This window comes from Engystomops pustulosus, chromosome 9 (assembly GCF_040894005.1).
Source record: "Engystomops pustulosus chromosome 9, aEngPut4.maternal, whole genome shotgun sequence".
NCBI classification, from domain to species: Eukaryota; Metazoa; Chordata; class Amphibia; order Anura; family Leptodactylidae; genus Engystomops; species Engystomops pustulosus.
Window position 1 is genome coordinate 35,892,781 of NC_092419.1, and position 20,911 is coordinate 35,913,691.

A 20,911-nucleotide genomic window follows, 5' to 3' on the forward strand; every position below is an offset into this window, starting at 1 on the left:
CAGATCTTTCCATTTATCTAATATGTATATCTGTCTTTCTCTCTCTCTCTCTCTCTCTCTCTCTCTATATATATATATATATATATATATATATATATATATATACATATCATGTCATATCTATCAATATATGTTTTTTTGTTTATCTAATTTATTGCTATATATATATAATGGGATTTATGGGATATTTTGGGGATTTATACAATAGATAGATAGATATTCTAAAGTTAGCTTCTATAACTAGATCCTACTATATATTTCAATTAATATCACACTAAATCTAGCTATATATAACATTGATTGAAAAATAATTATTTATATCTTATAATAATTCTAAAACTAATTTATTAAATGTTTCATTTGTCTTGGAAAAATCTAAAGGTAAAACGTGTTCATTTGGTGTTATATCTGGATTTATATAAAATACATGAATGGATAGATAGATAGATAGATAGATAGATAGATAGATAGATAGATAGATAGATAGATAGATAGATAGATAAAGGAATGGATAGTGTGTGTACCATATCATTGAGTGACAAGGCGTCTTTTTTATTATATAAATGTGAGCAATTGTTAAAAACACAAGTAATATCAAAAACAAATACATTCTCGATTATGTAACATTACACTTGTAAAAGTTGAAGATAAGTTCCAAGTCAGTAGATTAAACGTGTTCTCCCTCTTCATGAGCCCGGGATGGAGTTGTGCTTCACTCATCTCACACATAATGTTTTATTCACCTTGAGTCCTTGCTGTGATTTGCAAGCTTCAAACAAAACTTTTTTTTAAGAATTGATGTAAATGAATAATACACACCTAATCAAAGTGCCCCACCACTGGTTACTTCCTACTTGTAAAAGAGAAGCCATATACTTTATGTCCCAGCATACCCAGCATGGAGTTTATAGAGCCAGAGTTCACCTTGTCATCAGACATGTTGATTAAAAGGTAGTTTTATAGAGGGAATAAGGTAAAATCAACAAGGAATTAGTAGATGATTTTGATCTTTTTGGAACTTTTATAACTTATTGAAACAAATCAATTGATGTAAAGTTTTTATGTTATTGCAGCACTTTCAAATAGGTGTAATAGAAATGGTTAACTCCTTCCCTAATTACCCTTGTAGGTTCCAGCATCAGAAATAAATGAGGTGAATAATTACGGGATAACAAGCCTTGTCATTGGCTTTGGTTCTCATTTACTGTTGATTGGATCTCAGCTTTATTTTTATGGAACTTGTTCAATCTCTAAATATCCTAAGTAGTCAGCACTCTATAATAATATAAAATTTTTTGAAAGTGAAAATAATGTGACTTTTGTAGCTGATATTTAAACTTAGTCTCACTTATGGAATAACCACATCTCGCAAAATAATTTAATAATTATTGAAATTTTGATGCTATTCCTGTTGATTTTATGACAAGGCAAGTAAATCCATAAAATTCATTTAAGTCTTCAGAACTTGTGACATTACATCTTTAAAATTTTGACTAACTGTTCTAATAGTGAACATTTGCAATTTCTAAGTCACTCTGATGGAACAATAGACGAATCGGATTTGGATTTATTATAAACAGAAATGTCTTTCTTTAAAAATTAATTGAAATATTCTAACAATTTATTATAGAACATTAATAAATTAAAACTTATGAACTTAGACGTAGAAAATATATGGTTATACATTTTTTTATTCCTAGCTTTGTACTGATAATAACTTAGTTGTGCATCATATCTATGGTCATACAATGAATAACGTAAATGTAATAAACAAATGTATAAATATCCCTTACCCTACACAAAAAAATTGCAATGTATAAAGTGATAAAAATTTTCTTAAGTTCAAAGGGTTAAGTTAAAAGGCTTTTAATCAAAAAAGATGATAAGCAAAACCTTTCAAATATATTTTTACAAAGAAATATAAACCAATTAAAATTGGGAAAAAAATCATCAAGCTCTGTGTATTACTTAAGCATTATTGATTACGGCAATTTCCTAATCAATGATTTTGTACAGATTACAAAAACAATAAACTTGGTAAAATCTATATGGAGATAGTCAAAAATATAGACAAACAATACACTGTAGCCTTCAAAAGGCTGCAATCATACATTGTGTTTTCAACTCAAAGAAATGTAAAGGAGGTTTGGAATAATAGATTCATTCATAAAACACAAGTTCACTGCTGACAATTGCACTGCATTTTCTTTGTCTATTATCATATTAATGTGTAATAATCCATAGCAACCAATCACCAATAAGCTTTGTTTAGTTCAGCATATTCCTGTCTTACTGGTTATTACTGGTTACAACTCCAGATGAGCAAGTCCTTAAAAAAAAAATAATCTTCTCCATTGACTCTCTAGGAGGAGATTTGTTTTAAGCCTCAAACCTAGTGAAAAGATTCTCCCGTCTCATAAACGTCATAGAATATCTAAACTATTTTCCCTCCATTCATTCTCCAATTGGAAAAACAATGCGTCTGGCTTACTGTTCACATAAAATCTGGTTAGTACAAAGGGGATAAGATTACATTGTTAAATAAGTATCAATTTAGATAGCTTTGTACTGATATTCAGACTAACAAAAAGTTTGGCCCATAATGTATCCTTTTAGATCGACTAGAAAAAATTTAAAGGCCCCCTATTTGATAGAACATAGCTGAAAGATGTAGTCAGGCAAAATTAATAAAAAAATAAAATTTATGATAAAGTAGAGGCACCCCACCTTTTTCGGTCCCCATGGTCCCATTCCCTAGTACTTGTCTTAAGGTCATTTACGACTCCCTGGACAGATTTATTCTTTATAGGTGGTTATATAAAAATTAAACTTAGGTTATCAAGACTTGCAAATTTTGGTGGAACCGACAAACCATGTGATGAATATGAAATGCTCAGGTAAGTTTTTTCATAAGATGAAATGATTGGGGATGGTAAATTTTGATATGCTCAGTCTTTTGTTCTCATATGAGATAAACATGGCAGTCTAGTGAAATGGTACTGGGGTAGCTGTTAAGGGGGACTTCTAGTGACTCCTCCTAAAGAGGACAATAATCTAGTACTCATTGCTTCAGGCAAAAAATAGTTTTTGTATTTAGCCAAAATAACATATGCTTACATCTCTGTGAATTCTGGATTATTTTTCACGTTTTTTAAATACATTTTGAAGAATGTTGAAGGCATAGTTAAAGTTTTTTTTAAATATTTTTAGCTACTTATTAACTGGTTGAACTTATTATAAGTGTAAATCAAAACCTGTCAGTGAAACTATTTAGCCTCAATTTTCCAATTTGTGGTCATGCTTGAGGTTTCCATGAAATATGAGTTGTTGATAAAATCTACATAATCATATCTTGACTATTATAAAAACCGCTACCAAAACACTATATGGTTGTAAAATCTAAGTAACTGGACCACAATGATAAAATTACTGCTGGGTTGTATATAAGAGGGGATTAATATTCCTTCAGAGGATTGTTAAAAATGTCAATAAAACGGATAAATAAAAATGAGAAAAAAACATAATTTTCTCCCTAGCAATTGAATAATACTGATATGATAAGATGGTGGGAAGTTTTACCAAGTTGGTACATGGGGCTCAGATCTAGCACTGATGTACAGGACACTACATATAGACAAAAAGGAGGATTCTAAAGAAGAATTTTTTAGATTGCTGTTGTTCTTTTTTTACTGTAGGTTTTGTAGTATTTCAGTTGTAAAGTGTTTAGAGTATGGGGAAGTGTTTAATGATGCTTAAATTAACCCATTACATTGAAGTGGGTAGTTCATAAGTCATGACCATGAAAAGCCAATTGTCTGAGACATCAGTACTTACCAAATATCATTAAGTAACTTGTTCTATCTGAGATCTAACCACAAGACTAGTAATAGAAAGCAAAGTTTATGAGCAAGCGGTAAATCATGAAGAGCTCTGTCCATATATAACTTCATGCATAAAGCAATACGCTAATTATCCTTGGTCACCTTTTAATCATGGTTAATAAAATGACCCCTTAGGGAAATTTGAAATAGTTGATGGGTAAAAATGTGAATAGTAGAAGCACATAAACCTACAAACGTACAGTGACATTTTCCAGCTTTCGTCATAACTTCATATCGTGGTTACAACTGGTGGCTGAGATATTTTCTGAAGAGTAATCTCATTTTATGTTTGTACATTTTTAAGTTTAGGGGGCTTTAGAATGTCTATAATTAGGATATATGAAACAACAAGTGTTATGATATTCTTAAACCCCTCCAATGTCCAATGAGACAAGAAGTTTACTTATCAACAATCCACATAAAAATTACTCTTACTTTGATGGTAACGAAAATATTTTTGACCACCGGATATCAAAAATTGCTGACATTTTTTTTTCCATTCCAAACCATAGTGTTTGTTTTTAGTATTATAGTATTTTATTCCACACATTGGATTGGAAGAAGTATACCCTATACTAATAGATACTGAATATAAAACTATGTCTATACCTTTAACCAGCTTTAGATTTGAAATAATTGAAACTAACATACAGATCATTTTTGTCAGGAGATTTAGGCCTCCTAAGGTATGAGCTGGTTATTTCCTGAAGAAGCAGAATTTGACCAGTGCAGGAGTACAGACAAGCAGGACATGGGTCTTCAACCTCTTTGTTCCGCATTTTTACAGAGTAACCAGGATCACAGTGGCCATAGCAGACTAATTGATAAATTTGCAGAGGCATGCATCTTCAGTCACTGCTAGACAAGAGCTGGATGCATATGCCACCACTCAAACCTCTTCTGTTTGCAAATGCATGGCTTGAGGATTCAGAGCATACAAGCTTCTGTATTCTTTCCCGTCATCGATGTTGGCCAATCTCCTATTATAGCCACTGTAGTCAAAGTCTAGTTGTTTTTTTACCCCCCTCCTCCTGGTATAGAAACCAAATTGCCCACAAAACAGCAAGTGATGCGATCGAATATGTAAGAAGAACGATAACAACGTGTTAGCAGGAGGTAGCAGGCAATTTCCAAGATCAATAGAACCTATTATTTTAGGGATTATATTTCATGCAAGTACTATTAAACTTTGCTTCTTTTTTCAGAAATGTGTCTTCAGAAGCACTGGGGCAGACAAGAACGCCAAATAATTTTGTTCCAAACCAGTGTAAAGCACAGATTTCATCTCTATATAAATACTCCATGGTAAGGTGATATTGATATTGACATATTTGGATTCATAAAACTTGCTTTTCTCATAAAAACTTAAGAAAGGCTGAGCTGATACACATGATACCTACTACTCCTGGCATCATTCCGAAAAGGCTTCAATCATTGAATTGTACAACTGCCCTTTAGAAGTTAAGATGGACAGTTACCATAAAATCAGGAATAAGAAAATATCACAAACCAACACAAAAATACATTTAGCGACATTGTAACTTTTAAATACTTTCTTTATGTTCCTTGTTCTTATATTGGCAGAATATTGTGATTTCTACATCCACAAACACTATATACATATATATATATATATATATATATATATATATATATATATATATATCATCTACAAATGTATGTATAGTAAGTGCCATAGTGAGATTGCCGTCACAATATGTAGGGACTATACAATGCCTTTCTACAATATACAACAAGCATAATATCATAATATTAATTATAGAAACATACACTACACTAATTGCCCGAACTGTTTAGGAGATCCACTGAACTCCACCTATACACCCATCTATAGTATACTGGTTTGTATTTTTACACATTCTGATACACTCTTCCTTCTATTATACTCCTATCCACCACCGTTGTGCTATACTATGAGGTTATGAAGCTACATCCGCTATACATTATATTTTATGGCAATTCATATACTTTATACTCCCATACGCACTACACAACATACACAATAACAGATATATGCTACATTAGTGATTCTCAGACTCAGACACGTTCCTGGGAAAATAAACACATAAAATATTAATCAATCATTTATCTCACTACCTATCTACAAATCCAGAAACCTATCCATTTGTCTATCTATCTATCTATCTATCTATCTATCTATCTATCATCTCTCTGTCTACATATGTATCTCAAATATCTACCTATCTGTCTATAATCTCTCTATCTACATATGTTTATTTCTCTATCTACTTTTCCATGTGCTACAATATGTTCCAAAGAATGTACAGAACTGCAGTAATGCAAATAGTATAAATTGATATACTACTATATTATATATGTTATCTATCTATCATCCATCTACATATGTAACTCAAATCTATCTATCTATCTATCTATCTCTCTCTCTCTCTCTCTCTCTCTCTCTTTCTCTCTCTCTCTCTCTCTCTCTCTCTCTCTCTCTCTCTCTATATATATATATATATATATCCATGCCATATAATATGCTCAATAGAATTCACACAACACTGCAGTAATACAAACTGGATATATATATATATATGTTATCTATCTATCTATATATATATATATATATATATATATATATATATATATATATATATATCTTCTATGTCTCTCTCTACATATCCATCTATATGTCTGTTTGTCTACCTATCTATCTCTATCTACATTTATATCTCATATATCTATCTGTTATCAATTGGGAAGGGAATATGTTCCATGACAGCAGTAGAGGAACTAGACTAATATATGCTATAACAGACTATGTAGTATAGCATGTACCATAACAAACACATAGCAATACATAGTATGCACCATCACAATATACCTTTGTGATTATTCTTTCCATACAATATACTATATAATATTCCCTATAACTTTTTTGCACTCTTATTTATTTTCTAATACTCTTCATCATTTCACATAACACATAACAATCTATGTAATACAATATATACCACATAACCATAACAGGAAACTTGCACTGGATGGCATGCATGGGTTAACAAGCAAGCAAAGTATTGCAGAGAGAGCGCTGATACCTGTCACCACCAGGGTGCACACTAAATCAAGAGATCCTGATCTCCAGGTAGATGTATACAAAGTAAACCGACTTATTGTTTTCTCTCTATTACATTATGAGGTTTTAGTGTTGGAATATTAGAGGCAATATATGCAAAATCACGGCCGAGACTGGAGCAAGCAACTTGTTTGGGAGAACAGTTTTCTGTATTATGTTCTCCTAATTCACAGCCCTAAAAGTGATAGCGAAAATGCATCAAAACATACTGCAGTGTGATGTATAAAAGCACAGCAGGATGATGTGCTTTCAGGAAAGAGCCGCCGTGATTGGATAGGGGCTGCCATGATTGACAAGAGCTTAGTTTAGTGGAGAGAAGACACGCAAACCTTCACAGCTTGATCTCTTTTCTAAAATATATCACACTACCCTTTGAAAAGTGCCGCACGATACAAGAAAATAACGCTCAGTGGCCTGCATTATCAATTGGAGACATTTTTTTTCTAAATGCAGCCTAAATTGGATGAGGAGGAGGAGGAGGGGGGGGGGGTACTGAATTATTTTCATAAAATAACACTAATTAGATGTTACCGACTAATTATTTTATTATTTTTTTTAATAAAGTAACAAATTCGAGGAATGGGATCTCAGTGGAACTTTTAAAGGCGCTTTGGGGTAATGTTTCTTCTTGTTAGGTAATCCTAGGAGTGTAATAAGTTGGAGAAAAATGCGTTGTGTTTCTTGGGGAAGAGTGTGGCTTCAATTATTGCGTATTCTATCAGTACTATATTTCATTTTTTGTGTGTCAAAAACATGTGCGGTGTTTGAAGTATCAGCTTACCCGTGAAAAACTTCTAGTTACAAAGACAGGACGGAAAATTTAAGACTAGAATTTTGGGCATGAAGATAGAAAGTGGGATCAATTGATCGGGGATGAACAGATAAACAGATACACATTTAGATTGACATTTAGAAAGAAAGATAAAGAGATATAGAAATATAGAGAGTGATAGAGATAGATGGAATGATAAAAAAAGAGATATGTATAATAAAGATGGAGGATAGATTATTATTATTTTCTATGCTCCCTATTTCTATAATATCCTGAGAAGGAAAGTAACTGAATACAATGGAAAGTATTTGAGTTACAAAAAAAAAAAAAAAAAAAAAAAAGGGAATCAAAGTACAAAGAAACATCAGATGTGCCATGATAGTTTCTAATATGTCGCCCTATCTCTTTAAGGGGGTCACAGGGTCAAGGCGAAGGTCAGAGTGTCTTAGGTGTTGAAAGGAAATAGGTTTTATGATCTGGGCTACATTTAAACAACATAATAACGGGACTAACAGGATTAAATTCAGACAAACACTAATTGACTGGTGTTGTCATTGTGACTAGTGACTAATTAAAGCCCTTCCACTTCTGTATTTTTCCGGAAAAAAAAATTAAAACAAAAAATGATGACCCCTAGAAGTTGAATATATATGTATATATATATATATATATATATATATATATTTTTATATATATATATATATATATAATTGCAATACACAAGTCTCCTCTCACCTTAGGTTATAATGAGAGTACACATTATGTTCCAATCTGCAGGGAAATGCAATCTTTTGTGTATTAGATGTGTGTGAGGGGTAACGTGGAACTTTAATTAAAATCTGAAACAATTTTACAAGTTAAAAGGTGTCTTTCATGGTAGATAAACATATGCTAATGACTTAACTAAATTTCCTCTCATCAACTCCCCCAAAGTCAAAAGGTGAATTGTTCCTTTTTTCGAATGGTTAAATAGGTACACAATCTAGTAGTAAGGTAGGTTCATTTATATGCACTGGGTCCAGAGACTACCTGCTGTTACCCACTTTGCTGGTTTTCCTTTTGTTGTGATTTACAAGGGGGCAAAGGTGTCAGTCAACTAAAGTGAAAAAAAAAGTTAGAGAAACTTTATACTGTCCAATAACTTTCCAAGTCAAATAACATTCATTTGCCTTGTGGAATCTTTATTCATATGACTAAATGTTTTATGTTTATGTTTTCTATGTCTAAAAAAAAAAATACAAAAAAATGTAAAACAATGAAGGAAAAAATGGAACATAAAATTCCAAAACTAGAAAGTTACGTATTGACCGTATTTCTTCATCTTTTTCTTGCCTTTCGTGTTTTTTTAAGATGATGTAGACCAACATTTGTTTTTAATTTTGAAACTTTTTAACATTGAAACTATTTATACTTATTTATTGAGAATTGGCCCCACTACAAATTATAAAGGCAAAGTGACTGTATGACTGTATATACTGTCCATGTATGTGTAAGTATTTCAAATGTGTCCTAGTAGGTGTTTTCTACATTGTTACACTACATTCCATTTGATGAATAAATCAGTATCATAATTTATAATTTACAAAAAAAAAATTAGCCAAAATTCTAAATACAGTCCAAAAGAAATTTAAAAAGTTGAGGTAACTGTACATTAAATGGGTGCTAGTAAGAATCAAACAGCAAACTAAATCTAGATTAAGCTGCCCACTGCCTTCTTTAAAAAGTTTTTCGACACAAACAAGTTTTTTATTTGACAATGGACCAAGGGGATCTCAACACCCATGAAAGAACAGTGATGGTTTTAGTAGCACAAAAGCCAAGACTCTGGCACAAGTCTTGTACTTATCTTGATGGAGGGACTTAGTGTGCTTTCCTGGGGGATTTCAATCTTTCATGCGCACAATAAGGCGGCTTACCACATGGTCCAAAGGAGACCTCAATTGCTCATGGGACCCGCGAGATTGCCTATGTACTAGACTAAGACATTTTCTACCAGTAACCTGCTCACATGGAGTGGAAGTGAGCTACAACAGTTGAGAATTGTGATGTGATTTGACATATTTGGTTGGAAAGCACCTCTCTGTTTAACAAACAAAGCAAATTTTTAATTGTTTGTGATTCACCAAAGATCTTGTAGAAAAGAAAGAAAAATACGGACAGTGTAAATGTTCACATGAGTTACAATAAGCTGTCAATTTTTCTTTTTTTTTTCCTTCTTATGGTGGAGTAAAATAAAATAATGCATTATGACAAGACACAACAGGAAAATATAATCTGCATATTACATATTGCGATGATATGTTGAGGCCATCTGGAAAAGGTCATCAATTATACCAACCGATTTTAGAGAACCAATTTTCCCGTTAACGGCAATCAATAAGAGTATCAACTACTTGGACATTAATATGATTTATTTCCTGTTATTTATATAGAACCAACTAATTTAGGAGTGATGTACACAGAATAAATAATTCATATGAATACACCGTGTCTAGATGTAAACCAAACAGGAAGGTTTGCGTAGGTGGAACAATGGCTCCATATTATTTTAAAATTTTGACATATTTTTCAGAAAATATCATTTATGTTCATGTTTTATGATGTTTTTGTGGGAAGCCATTTTACTACTTGCAAATTTGAATGGATATCATTTTTTACGAAACTATTGTGAATTGTATAGTTTCTTCTGATTGTATGTACAATATATTTTAAGACAATTCAAATACATTAATGCACTAATAAAACGTGAAAAAAATGGAAGTACTATGCATTCTTTGCCCATTTTTAACAAATAATATATAGACTTTTCACTGGTATTATCAATAATTGTATAAGTCACTCTGTACCCTATATTATACAATATATAGTGTTACAGTTCCAAAGCCACTTTTACTACATGTCATTTGTGACAGAGGACTGATTAATTAACCTTCGTTATGTATTGTCAATTAGTACATAATACCCCCCACCCCCCAATCGTGAGAAACTGTTGGCATTTTGTCACCAATAAACATCTATTTTTATATTTCAGAATTCCTTTGTATGGAAAAATGCTATATAGTTATTATGGAAACTAGGCACATGTTGGACATCATTTATTTAGTTTTTCATCATGGAGCCGTTATGTTTGCTGGTTAACTATTTAGATTTTTAACACATTAAAAAAAAATTAAAAAATAATTGTATAAAAAATGGAATTGTACTATAATACTGAATATACACACATATGTGGTTAACTGGTTAATGTTTTTATGAATTCTAGTGATATGATGAGTTGCTTCACAGCTTTACATGATACAACTATTGGGAAACAAACTTCAGCTTCTCCATAATCCATAATCTTTATGACCTTTCAATGCTTTTTTGTTATGAGAATAATTTTTATATTACTTTTATAATACTTATATAGATTTTTATGCAAGAAAGACTGGTCTAATGCTTTTAAATGATCCCTTTGAATTTTTAGAATCACAAGACATACAGTACATCGAAGATCTGGGGTATATAAAATAGCAAACACATAGGCCTGCAATGGCATATATGCAATGTATACTGCTACGTACGTACCACACAGACACGTTTATACTACTCATTAGTATTTATGCTCAGTACATTAATATAGAGCATCCTAAGCTGATTTTACCCCCGTGATAGCATCTACGTAGCCACTGAAACGAAAATAAAGTTAAAATAAATTTTGAATAAATAAAGACATAAAAAGCTCAAAAATAAGTATTATAACAATGTTATAATGAGGTAATCGTAGTGTTTCCTTTTTAAACTATGGTATCTTTCTTCGATTCAACTACTTATCTATCTAGTTTCTATGTATATATGTAAACATATACTGAAAAGACGTACGTATCCTATACAAGACGACAAGATCGTCTCAGCAGGATGAGTATCTATAGACATTTGGTAGAAGTAGTGATAACATAGGTATAAAGGGACAGTACACATAGCCCTTATATCGTCAAGTAGTGTGGTGCTTGTGGTTTCCCCTCAGGGCAAGGTTACATTGAATGGGTCAATAAACTGTGTGTCCCCCTCAAAAGAAAGAGGACAATAAAAAGCACCCTCCAGGTCACAGGTCACCTCATCACTGATTGAGATATTCTCAACTTTCTTTTACTCGTCAGCTAAAGTTACCACACACACAAGCAACAACTAAACAAGAGCAAGCCAGCTATAGAGCTTGTTGTTTACAAGTAGACGTGTGGAAGCCATGTCACACCCAGAACTTGTCTCCAACCAGCAGGTTGCGGCAGTAAAATTGTGTTTATTTAGAATGTTTATAGCAATGCCATTTCATTTCTTTTCTATTTTCCTAAGAGCAAATAAAACGAGTCTTCTCCTGGGATTCATAGTGTGAGCAGAACATACACGAGAACTGAAATAGGCCTAATATACTCCCAGACTGAGAGCCTGGATTGTCTACCTAAAAGACAAAGCACATTAGATGGATTTAAGATGTTGAGCCCAGAAGCGTAATCCTTTAATATTCACGTTAATATGCCAGTGACTCGGCTATTTAGTCTAATGATAACTAAAACATTTGTTACAGCGCAATTTATTGTAAATGTCCTATTCCAGTCCATAAGAAACCTTCTGTGAATTCGAAACATATAGATATTGCAATATTTCTACCTTAAACAGACAACAGATGTCATTCATGAGCATGGCCCGCTCTGCCTTTTAGAGTCCATAGCAGATATTATGATTGATGTTTTCTTCCCCTAATCCAACTGATGCATTCCCTCAACTTACGAGAAGAACATATCGGCTTGAATTCACCGAACAGTTTCACTTTCACACACATTTGATGTTTTTGTATATCAGGTATAAGACAGAAACTCATGGAGTCGAAAATATTGTTATTTGCCACAATAATGGATTTTATGAGGGCGGTGAATACATCAGGAGGCCTCACAGTCTGTCTCGGTTTAGCATCAAGACCAGCCAGATCACACAAAAGCTCTAATCAACAGCTATGTTCTATGAGACGAGCATAATATCATTGTTCTTGCTGTTCCTTGGAAGAACTTAATCTTAATGTGGTCATTTCACAACCTTTCCTTGTAGCTAGAAGCTTATCTTGTGGTTGACTAATACCTTGCATCTGTCTCTCTCTTCCTCTAGATAGGCTGGCCCAAAGACAATGAATGAGCCTTAACTATCGAGTAAATGTCTACATTCTGTGCCGAAGTCTTGGTTTCTTTGTAAGATGAAGTTTCTTCAACAGAGTCACTCTGCTCCTTTTCTCTTCCCACCCAAGGCCCTGTTTACTTCAATGCATCCCTTCGAAGTTCAAGTGTACATGTGATTATACCGCATTGATTGACACTAACAATGAAAATGTCTCATTTGCCCCTAGTTTGGCTTCAATTATTCTGCACCCACAATATGTTTACAAATGAACAAGCTATATACGACCCAGTCGATGGATTTCAATGTAAGATTCATAATGCATCTTGGGTCACGTGAATCATAGCAGTAATCGCATTCAGAACTGGGAACTGATTAAAGTCTATATATCTATATATCTATCTCAATATATCAATATTTTTTTTAAATATAATATAAATCACATTTTATCAAAGCAAGAAGTTCCAATAATTAAGAAAATTGATAAAATATGGAGATGTGAGGGGTTAACATCACTCCTATATTTTTTCACCACCATAACATAGTCATCTAAAGCTATAACAAAGTATTCATATTTAATATGTCATATTGTTTCATTAAAGGCTGATAAAGCATAGAAGACCAACATGCAATGATACAGGGCACAATGAGTAAAAATACAGTCTAGGCATGATACAGCAAGACGATCATCACGGCATAACACGGGAGTGTATGTAGGATAATAAAAACAACATGAAATATATAATTATACATCAAGCTTTTATTATGTTACATACACTATTACAAGTTGATATTATACTATGATTTCGTTTTTTTTTTTTTAAAAAAACTATTTTTTTTTTCACTGTTGCTTTCGAATACTGTTACACTGGCCATGATGTCTTAGGGTAACACCATATATTACATTTAACACATGATTTATCGTGTCAGATCACACTCCTTAACGTGGGTTCCTCAGAAAAGATATATTATCCACCCTCTGAGGTCTGGCAAAAGGTTAAACAGTACAGCGTGCATTTTATATTCAACCCAGTGTTTATTTTTACAGTAAAGACTTTCACACATCTGGATGGATTTACCTTCTTGAGAAAAAAAAAAGGAAGATCCTACAGCTCAAGAGTAGTGTCACAAACCCCCCATCTCCAGCTATAGGTCTTTTTTCTTCTCTTTTAAACTTGAAAGTAAAAATGTAGTATTAAAAAAGTGTCAAAAAAGAGAAGCAGAAGGAAAAAAAAAACACGGAGGAGGACCACTGCTGAGGCCTCTGAAACATTAAAGGTCATTTATCCACAGTGGTTTCAAGTCGGCAACTTCACAGACACTTCACAACGTCTTCTCACTTGATGGTCTAATTAAATGATGTCCTTTTTGTCACCGAAACGAGTCAACATATGCCCAAGCTAATGAATTATCTTATGGGGACAGTGTCCTCCATGTACACAGTCATATAAACAGGTAACGAAAATCAGCAATTTACTTTGGAACAGGCCAATAAACTAATGAAAGGGGGGGGGGGTAGGTCTGAAAAACTTTGCTGACACCTATGAAAGAACAAGAGAATCACCATAAACCTTTGCTGCTTTCTATAGGACTTTCAGTGACTAGGAGGGCATTTGAAATGTAGTGCATTCACCAAAGGAACATCAAAGCCTACGACTGCATTGGGATAAGCTTTGCGTCCATCAAATAAACCAGCCCAAGTTCCCAGGCAGAACAGCTACAAATGCAGCCTCTCGTGCAGCTCCAAGCATAGGATCAGTGATCTCTCCACAACTTTGCCTTACCCTTGTAGACATGCTGTACCACAGTGAGGTCTAACAAACACAGTAAACCAGGCTTAAGCTCCACAGTTTAAGAAGCAACGATTTAAGACAAGAGGACTCACCTTTCAACTTTTAGTGTGTTCCTGTTGGATGTGTAGCATGAATTTTGATTGGTTTTGATGGGACATGGCATTACTAGTGAAGCTGATTTTTATAGGGGTGGAGTTTTTTTTTTTTTTTTTTAGCAAAACTCTAAAATAAAGAATGCGAACTCTTTCCTGGGGCTGATTGGGGGGAAGGATGTGAAAAGACTGCAGTTATAAAGCACTGCTTGAAGCAGTCTCTCAATGCGTCTCTGAACTTGATCAGATTTTATGTTTCCTGCAGAGAGACAGCGACAATCCTGTGAAAGTGGCTCAATAGACAGACTTTTGGGCTCAGCAAATCTCAGGATATTACAATTACGGCCATCTTTCTCTCTCTCTTTTATTCCCAATCTTACTCCCTATAGTTCTTTGCAAATGCTTTCCCATACAGAAAGGAACGGAATTTATAGAGCTGTCTAAAGCTTATAATCATCACTAGACGAATGCTTTTTTTTTTTTTTTTTGAAGAGGGAAAAAAAACCCTATTCTTGGTGCCTTAATGCAGTCTATATGATGAAGGTTTTATGTGATCATATATGTTTTCTGCATGAAACTTCACTGGGAAGTTTAGAAATCCTAACTCAGAGCACACACAACAGGGATTCTCCCTTAAAGTCTCCTTCTTCTTTTGTTTCCATCCAAGCAATTTAACTGTTTATTCCTTTTTTGTCACTAGTGAGAGAAGGGAGGGAGGGAGGGATGGAGACATATGAAAATCCACAGGCATGAAACTCGGAAAAAAACCACTTTAAATAATAAATACAACTTAAATGCATAATAAAGTTTATAGATTCTAAAATTAATAATAAAAATAACACAAAAGCACAAAATAATAAGCAATATAAGTTAACGCAAGAAGAAGATAATAATAAGGGGTGATGGATTTCTATAAAGCAACACATAAGGGATTTATCCGAATACACGTTGTTTGCTTGTAAACACAAGGCAGCGAATTTTAAAGGGACAGCATATAGAAATAAGCAAAAGCACAGACGCTACTAAACAGCAGAAATAAAAGCTACAAACAATACAGAGACAAAGGCTGAAACATTCCCTTCTATCTATGCATTGCCAAAACCCTGTGTGTTGCAATTATGGGGAAGGTTTCAGGGTCTTAATCGGGATAAATGTGAGATAACGGTGTGAAGAATGATAACTGGCTTATGATGTTTAGGAAGGTGGTTAGAGGCATCCTTAAATGAGGGATCTTTCGGATAAATATTTGGGCTCTTCGTAATCTATTAACACATGCAGTGCTGCAAGGGACTGCTACATGTATGTTTGCTATGCATTGCTATTAATTTGCAGCACTAAAGGGGTTAAGCTTACCTGCAAATACTAAACCTGAGTAGACCAATCAGGGAATAGATATTAGTGAAGCTGCCATATTCAATGCTAAACTCTGTCAATCAAGAGTTCACAGGCAAATGGGTGCCTGGGGCTGGGCTCGCATGACACTCCCCCAGCTGAGTTTCTATTGGTGCAATTCAGACTGCCTCCTGAGTTGGTTTATGTGTGAGGAGTGAGTGATTGACTTTATCAGTCCAAGGACATTACTCTGTTGGAGAGGGTGAACTATTTCCTGGATTTCCAACAAGCAAAAGGAATAAAAGCAAAACTTATTTTTGTTATCATTGCTTCTGCATGAACTGCATCCTGTGCTGACCATTCATTTGGGTCTGCACGCTGCTCAGGTTCATTCATGACGATGCTTCTAGATGGAGGACCTCAGTTTCCCACCCTGGGAGTTGGTGGGTTTGGGACATCTCGCCATCATGAAATGTCCAACCGAGATGCTGGCATGGGGCTTAATCCTTTTGCTGAACCTTCACACGCCGCAGCTTTTAAGCTCAGTCCAGCCAGTCATGATCTCTCCTCAAGCCAGAGCTCAGCTTTTACCCCGCAGGCGTCCGGATATGCCAACGCGCTTGGGCACCATGCTGGGCAGGTGCCATCTTATGGCGGCGCTGCCTTTAACTCCACAAGAGATTTTCTTTTTCGGAACCGGAATTCTGGAATTGGGGATGCTGCCTCTCCAGGTGGTCAACATGGACTTTTTGCCAGCCACGGCCCCCCTGGAATCACTGAACCCCCAGGACACCTGATCTTCCCAGGACTTCATGAACAAAGCTCCAGCCACACTTCACCCAATGGACATGTGGTAAATGGACAAATGCATTTAGGTCTCAGAGGTGATATTTTTGGGCGTCCAGATCCTTACAGAGCGGTACCCAGCCCCAGGACTGATCATTATGCAGCTGCCCAGTTCCACAACTACAACCACATGAATATGAGCATGAACGTGGCTGCTCATCATGGCCCAGGGGCATTTTTTAGATATATGAGGCAACCAATCAAACAAGAATTATCGTGCAAGTGGATGGAGGAATCACCGATGAATCGCCCACAGAAAACCTGCGACAGGACATTTAGTAGTATGCATGAACTGGTTACACATATGACAATGGAACATGTTGGGGGACCAGAACAAACTAATCACATTTGTTACTGGGAGGAATGTCCCAGGGGAGGGAAATCCTTCAAAGCAAAATACAAACTTGTTAATCATATAAGGGTGCATACTGGAGAAAAACCTTTTCCATGTCCATTCCCTGGATGTGGGAAAATATTTGCACGTTCAGAAAATCTAAAGATTCACAAAAGAACTCATACAGGTAAGTAGACGCAAGGGGTTAATAGCCTTGTATCAGTAAATTGTAACTTATTAGGCCTGGATGTAGATGTTATATAACTTGTCTTTATGTTTAAAAACATTAAGAAATTTTCTTGAATTTTAGGACATTTTTTGTAAAATGGGATAAGTTGTAGTTTCTTTTTGCCTTGTTTCTGGTTAGCAGTGAACAAATACGAATTAGTTGAGGGATGATTCACTATCCAGGCACTTTAGTTCCTTGCATACTGTTAAGTAAACTATAGAAATGCTAATTAAATCTAATTTTCACTCACTTCCGCTCTTTTTTTCCCCCTTGATTGGCACATCTCCTAATTAAAGCAGTGATACTTTTGTCAAAGTATTTTTATTTGGAATTCGATGTTTAATTAAACTCTTTGCAAGCAAAGTGAGTCTAGAAAAGGCAGGATGACAACTAATGTCCTCTCTGGTGTAAAAGGTCTTATAACTGCAGTGATTTTTTTTTTTTTAAAGTGATATGGTCTCTGACAATGTATTGATGAAGGACCTTGCAGGGTTTTTAACACTTCTACTCTATTGTCACTGGGAAGAGCCACAATAATCAAATTTAATCTAGACGTCAGATTACAATTACCAGACTGTTTAACCTATTTTATGGGATTTGTCTAGGTGTCCCTTTGTATTTTATTAAGTGTCAATTTGGTTAGTTAAATATTTCAATGTGATATGCAGATAACGTATGGGAATATTTAAGGAGGAAATCAACCAGTCTGGGCCAACAATGTGAATTTCATTAAAGGTTGGTAGAGGGGGGGGACGATACTGTAAAATGTAGCACAGCAATGACTGGATATATAAATACTGTAGCTCTGTATATAACACACTATGCTGTGTCCTCTTCTGTTAGGTGAGAAGCCTTTTAAGTGTGAGTTTGAAGGATGCGACCGACGGTTTGCAAACAGCAGTGACAGGAAAAAGCATATGCACGTGCATACATCAGACAAACCCTACATCTGTAAAGTCTGTGATAAATCCTACACTCACCCCAGCTCTCTACGGAAACATATGAAGGTAACTGGCTATTATTATCAATATTTATTTTATTGTATGTCATTATTTTTTATAAATTAGTCCAATTATGTAATTGACTATGCAAATGTGTATTGGAATTGTATGCAAATGCAAAATGTTTAATGTCTTTAACAAACGTGAACTTGAAAAGTATTGGAATTACATTGGGAAAATATTCTATTTTAAGATTAACTCCAACCCCATCATGTAGCCACTGATTTGTGCAATTATTTCTAAATTCATGACTCTTATGAATATTAGTATTTAAGCAGGATAACAGAAGTTGTGATTCTAATTTTTGTCATTTTATTTTCCAAGGTCCATGAATCTCAAGGGTCTGATTCATCCCCAGCTGCCAGTTCAGGTTATGAATCTGCCACCCCACCAGCAATGGTTTCTGCCAGTAGTGAGGAGTCTTCTAAAACTACTTCAGCAGTAATTCAGACTAACAGCAACACTCACAACCCAGGATTACTTCCTCCTAATTTTAATGAGTGGTATGTGTAAAAAAAAAATACACAAAGGCAAAATCATACTCAATCATAAAGGACCAAATGAATCACAGAGACCAAGAAGGTTGCTCTACCAAGATGGAGATGATGGAGTTTATCACACAAACAACAGAACAGGGCTTTGTTTTATTACCCTGGATTTTTTTTGCCCATTTTAAAGAAGGCTGTGGACTAATTGTGTCCCTTTCTCAGGATCTGAAAACATATTTTGGCATTTGCATTCCTTATCCATTTTTAATTTTTATTTTTTTTTATTTTTAACAATATTACATTTTTCTTTTCTCGTTATAGAAGGTTCTTAAACAGTGTATTTAACAGATAAAAAAAAATCCATTCACCTTTACGGTGATTGTAAAACTCTCACATTCTTAAACCGTGCCAAAGTCTTGTTATGTCTTGAACTTTCTCAAAGCATTACACTTGTGAATGTATTCCTTGTCCTATAGGGTCAGAGCTGTTGTTCGATATATTTTCAGGATGGGGGTGTGTGTTAATTCACAGATTGTGACCGTTTAGTATACAGTTGCCTTTTGTAAGAAGTTTTGTAAATATATCCATGATGCCATATTTATCGTTTGTAATTTAATTATTGATACAAGTGCCGGGAACTGAACAATATTTATGAAAAAAAAATTTTCTAACAAAACTCTGTATAGCTTTTGGTTATAACTGCTTTAGCATTAAAATTTATTGTTTTGAAAAAAAATCTAATTTTAAATTGTCTAACCTATGAGTTATTTTACATTGACAGAATCATTTATGGGGGAAAAAAAATCTACTTTATTCAAGATTATTTTTGGAAGGTTGTAACAGTCTGTTGCAGGTGTTTAGGTGACAAGGATAGATATCAAAGACGTTTCAAACTAGTTGATATTTGTTTAAAGCAGTAAGTATAATACATTTTCCTTTCAACGTTGTTCAGGCAAATCAAATATTTCTAATCAATTCAGTTAGGTACCATGACATCTCTATCTAATGCTTCAAAGGACAAATGGGAACATGCTGCTGTTCTCAGGCAAATTTCAAAGAGTTTAATAGGTTCAGTTTTAGCTTGAAAAAAAAAAGCCCTATGTATGGAATATGATTAATGTGACATACATAGAGATACAGCCAGGTAAAAAAAAATGCTAGGGTTAAAAAAAAAAGAACAAAAAACCTCTACAAAAATTGAATAGATTTTTTTAGGCCTCATACCAGCATTGGCACTTATGATTTCAAAAAATGTCCCTTAAAAAAATCCATTAAAAAAATTATATAAATTTATCATATCTGGTATATATATTGCATAAGTTTCAGATTGGAACCACAAAATTAAACTGCTGTATTTAATTTAGAGACGATGTATTTATCTGCATAATTTTGATTCTCTTCACGATTTCAGATACGGTTGTATCTGGCTCTGACCATGTGATAGGCTCCCTAAATTAATTACATAAAAGTTTATCTGTCTTAAGAATTCCTTTAAGTAAAGAAGTGTGGTTCATGTGGCAGTGCTGTTACTATCATGATTGTAATGTGGTTGTTTGGTTCCTGGTCCCTTCCCCCATCCCTTTAAGTATATATATATATATATATATATATATATATATATATATATATATATATATATATATATATATAAAACAAAAATATATTACTCAGATTGAATATATATATATACTCAATACGATTTGGTCAAATGGTGACCTTGATAGATACATTTAAAAAAAAAATTGAACCTGATGGAATGTATAGACTAAGACTAAGAGGGTTTCTTTACTACCCACTAGTACATTGTTATCAGTCACTGGTGAAGAGGCAGATTATTCCACATAGAACTACATGGTATAACCTAAAGTAATAGAAGG

At 34.0% G+C, this 20,911-nt stretch overlaps 1 protein-coding gene and 1 long non-coding RNA gene across 3 annotated transcripts in view; one reads left to right on the forward strand and one right to left on the reverse strand.

Annotated features, from left to right (window-relative positions):
* Nucleotides 1-16,243, reverse strand: part of LOC140076716 (uncharacterized) — an 88,142-nt gene extending 71,899 nt beyond the window's left edge. For both annotated transcript variants that reach the window (XR_011849643.1, XR_011849642.1), the window contains exons 1-2: nucleotides 16,158-16,243; nucleotides 14,805-15,500 (exon numbers count right to left, since the gene is read on the reverse strand). This is a non-coding gene — a long non-coding RNA (uncharacterized lncRNA). The remainder of the gene's footprint in view (nucleotides 1-14,804; nucleotides 15,501-16,157) is intronic.
* Nucleotides 16,244-16,336: 93 nt separating this feature from the next.
* ZIC3 (Zic family member 3) lies at nucleotides 16,337-20,630 on the forward strand. Its single transcript, XM_072123374.1, has 3 exons — nucleotides 16,337-17,503; nucleotides 18,389-18,552; nucleotides 18,871-20,630. The coding sequence occupies exons 1-3, from the start codon at nucleotides 16,531-16,533 to the stop codon at nucleotides 19,057-19,059; spliced, it is 1,326 nt and encodes a 441-aa protein (XP_071979475.1). The 5' UTR covers nucleotides 16,337-16,530; the 3' UTR covers nucleotides 19,060-20,630.
* Nucleotides 20,631-20,911: the final 281 nt, after the last annotated feature.

Bases quoted from the DNA above. Each gene is read 5' to 3' on its own strand.
- ZIC3 (XM_072123374.1), top strand. From the start codon at position 16,531: ATGACGATGCTTCTAGATGGAGGACCTCAGTTTCCCACCCTGGGAGTT. The intron at 17,504-18,388 runs GTAAGTAGACGC...CTCTTCTGTTAG, and splicing joins TCACAAAAGAACTCATACAG to GTGAGAAGCCTTTTAAGTGT. The intron at 18,553-18,870 runs GTAACTGGCTAT...TTATTTTCCAAG, and splicing joins CTCTACGGAAACATATGAAG to GTCCATGAATCTCAAGGGTC.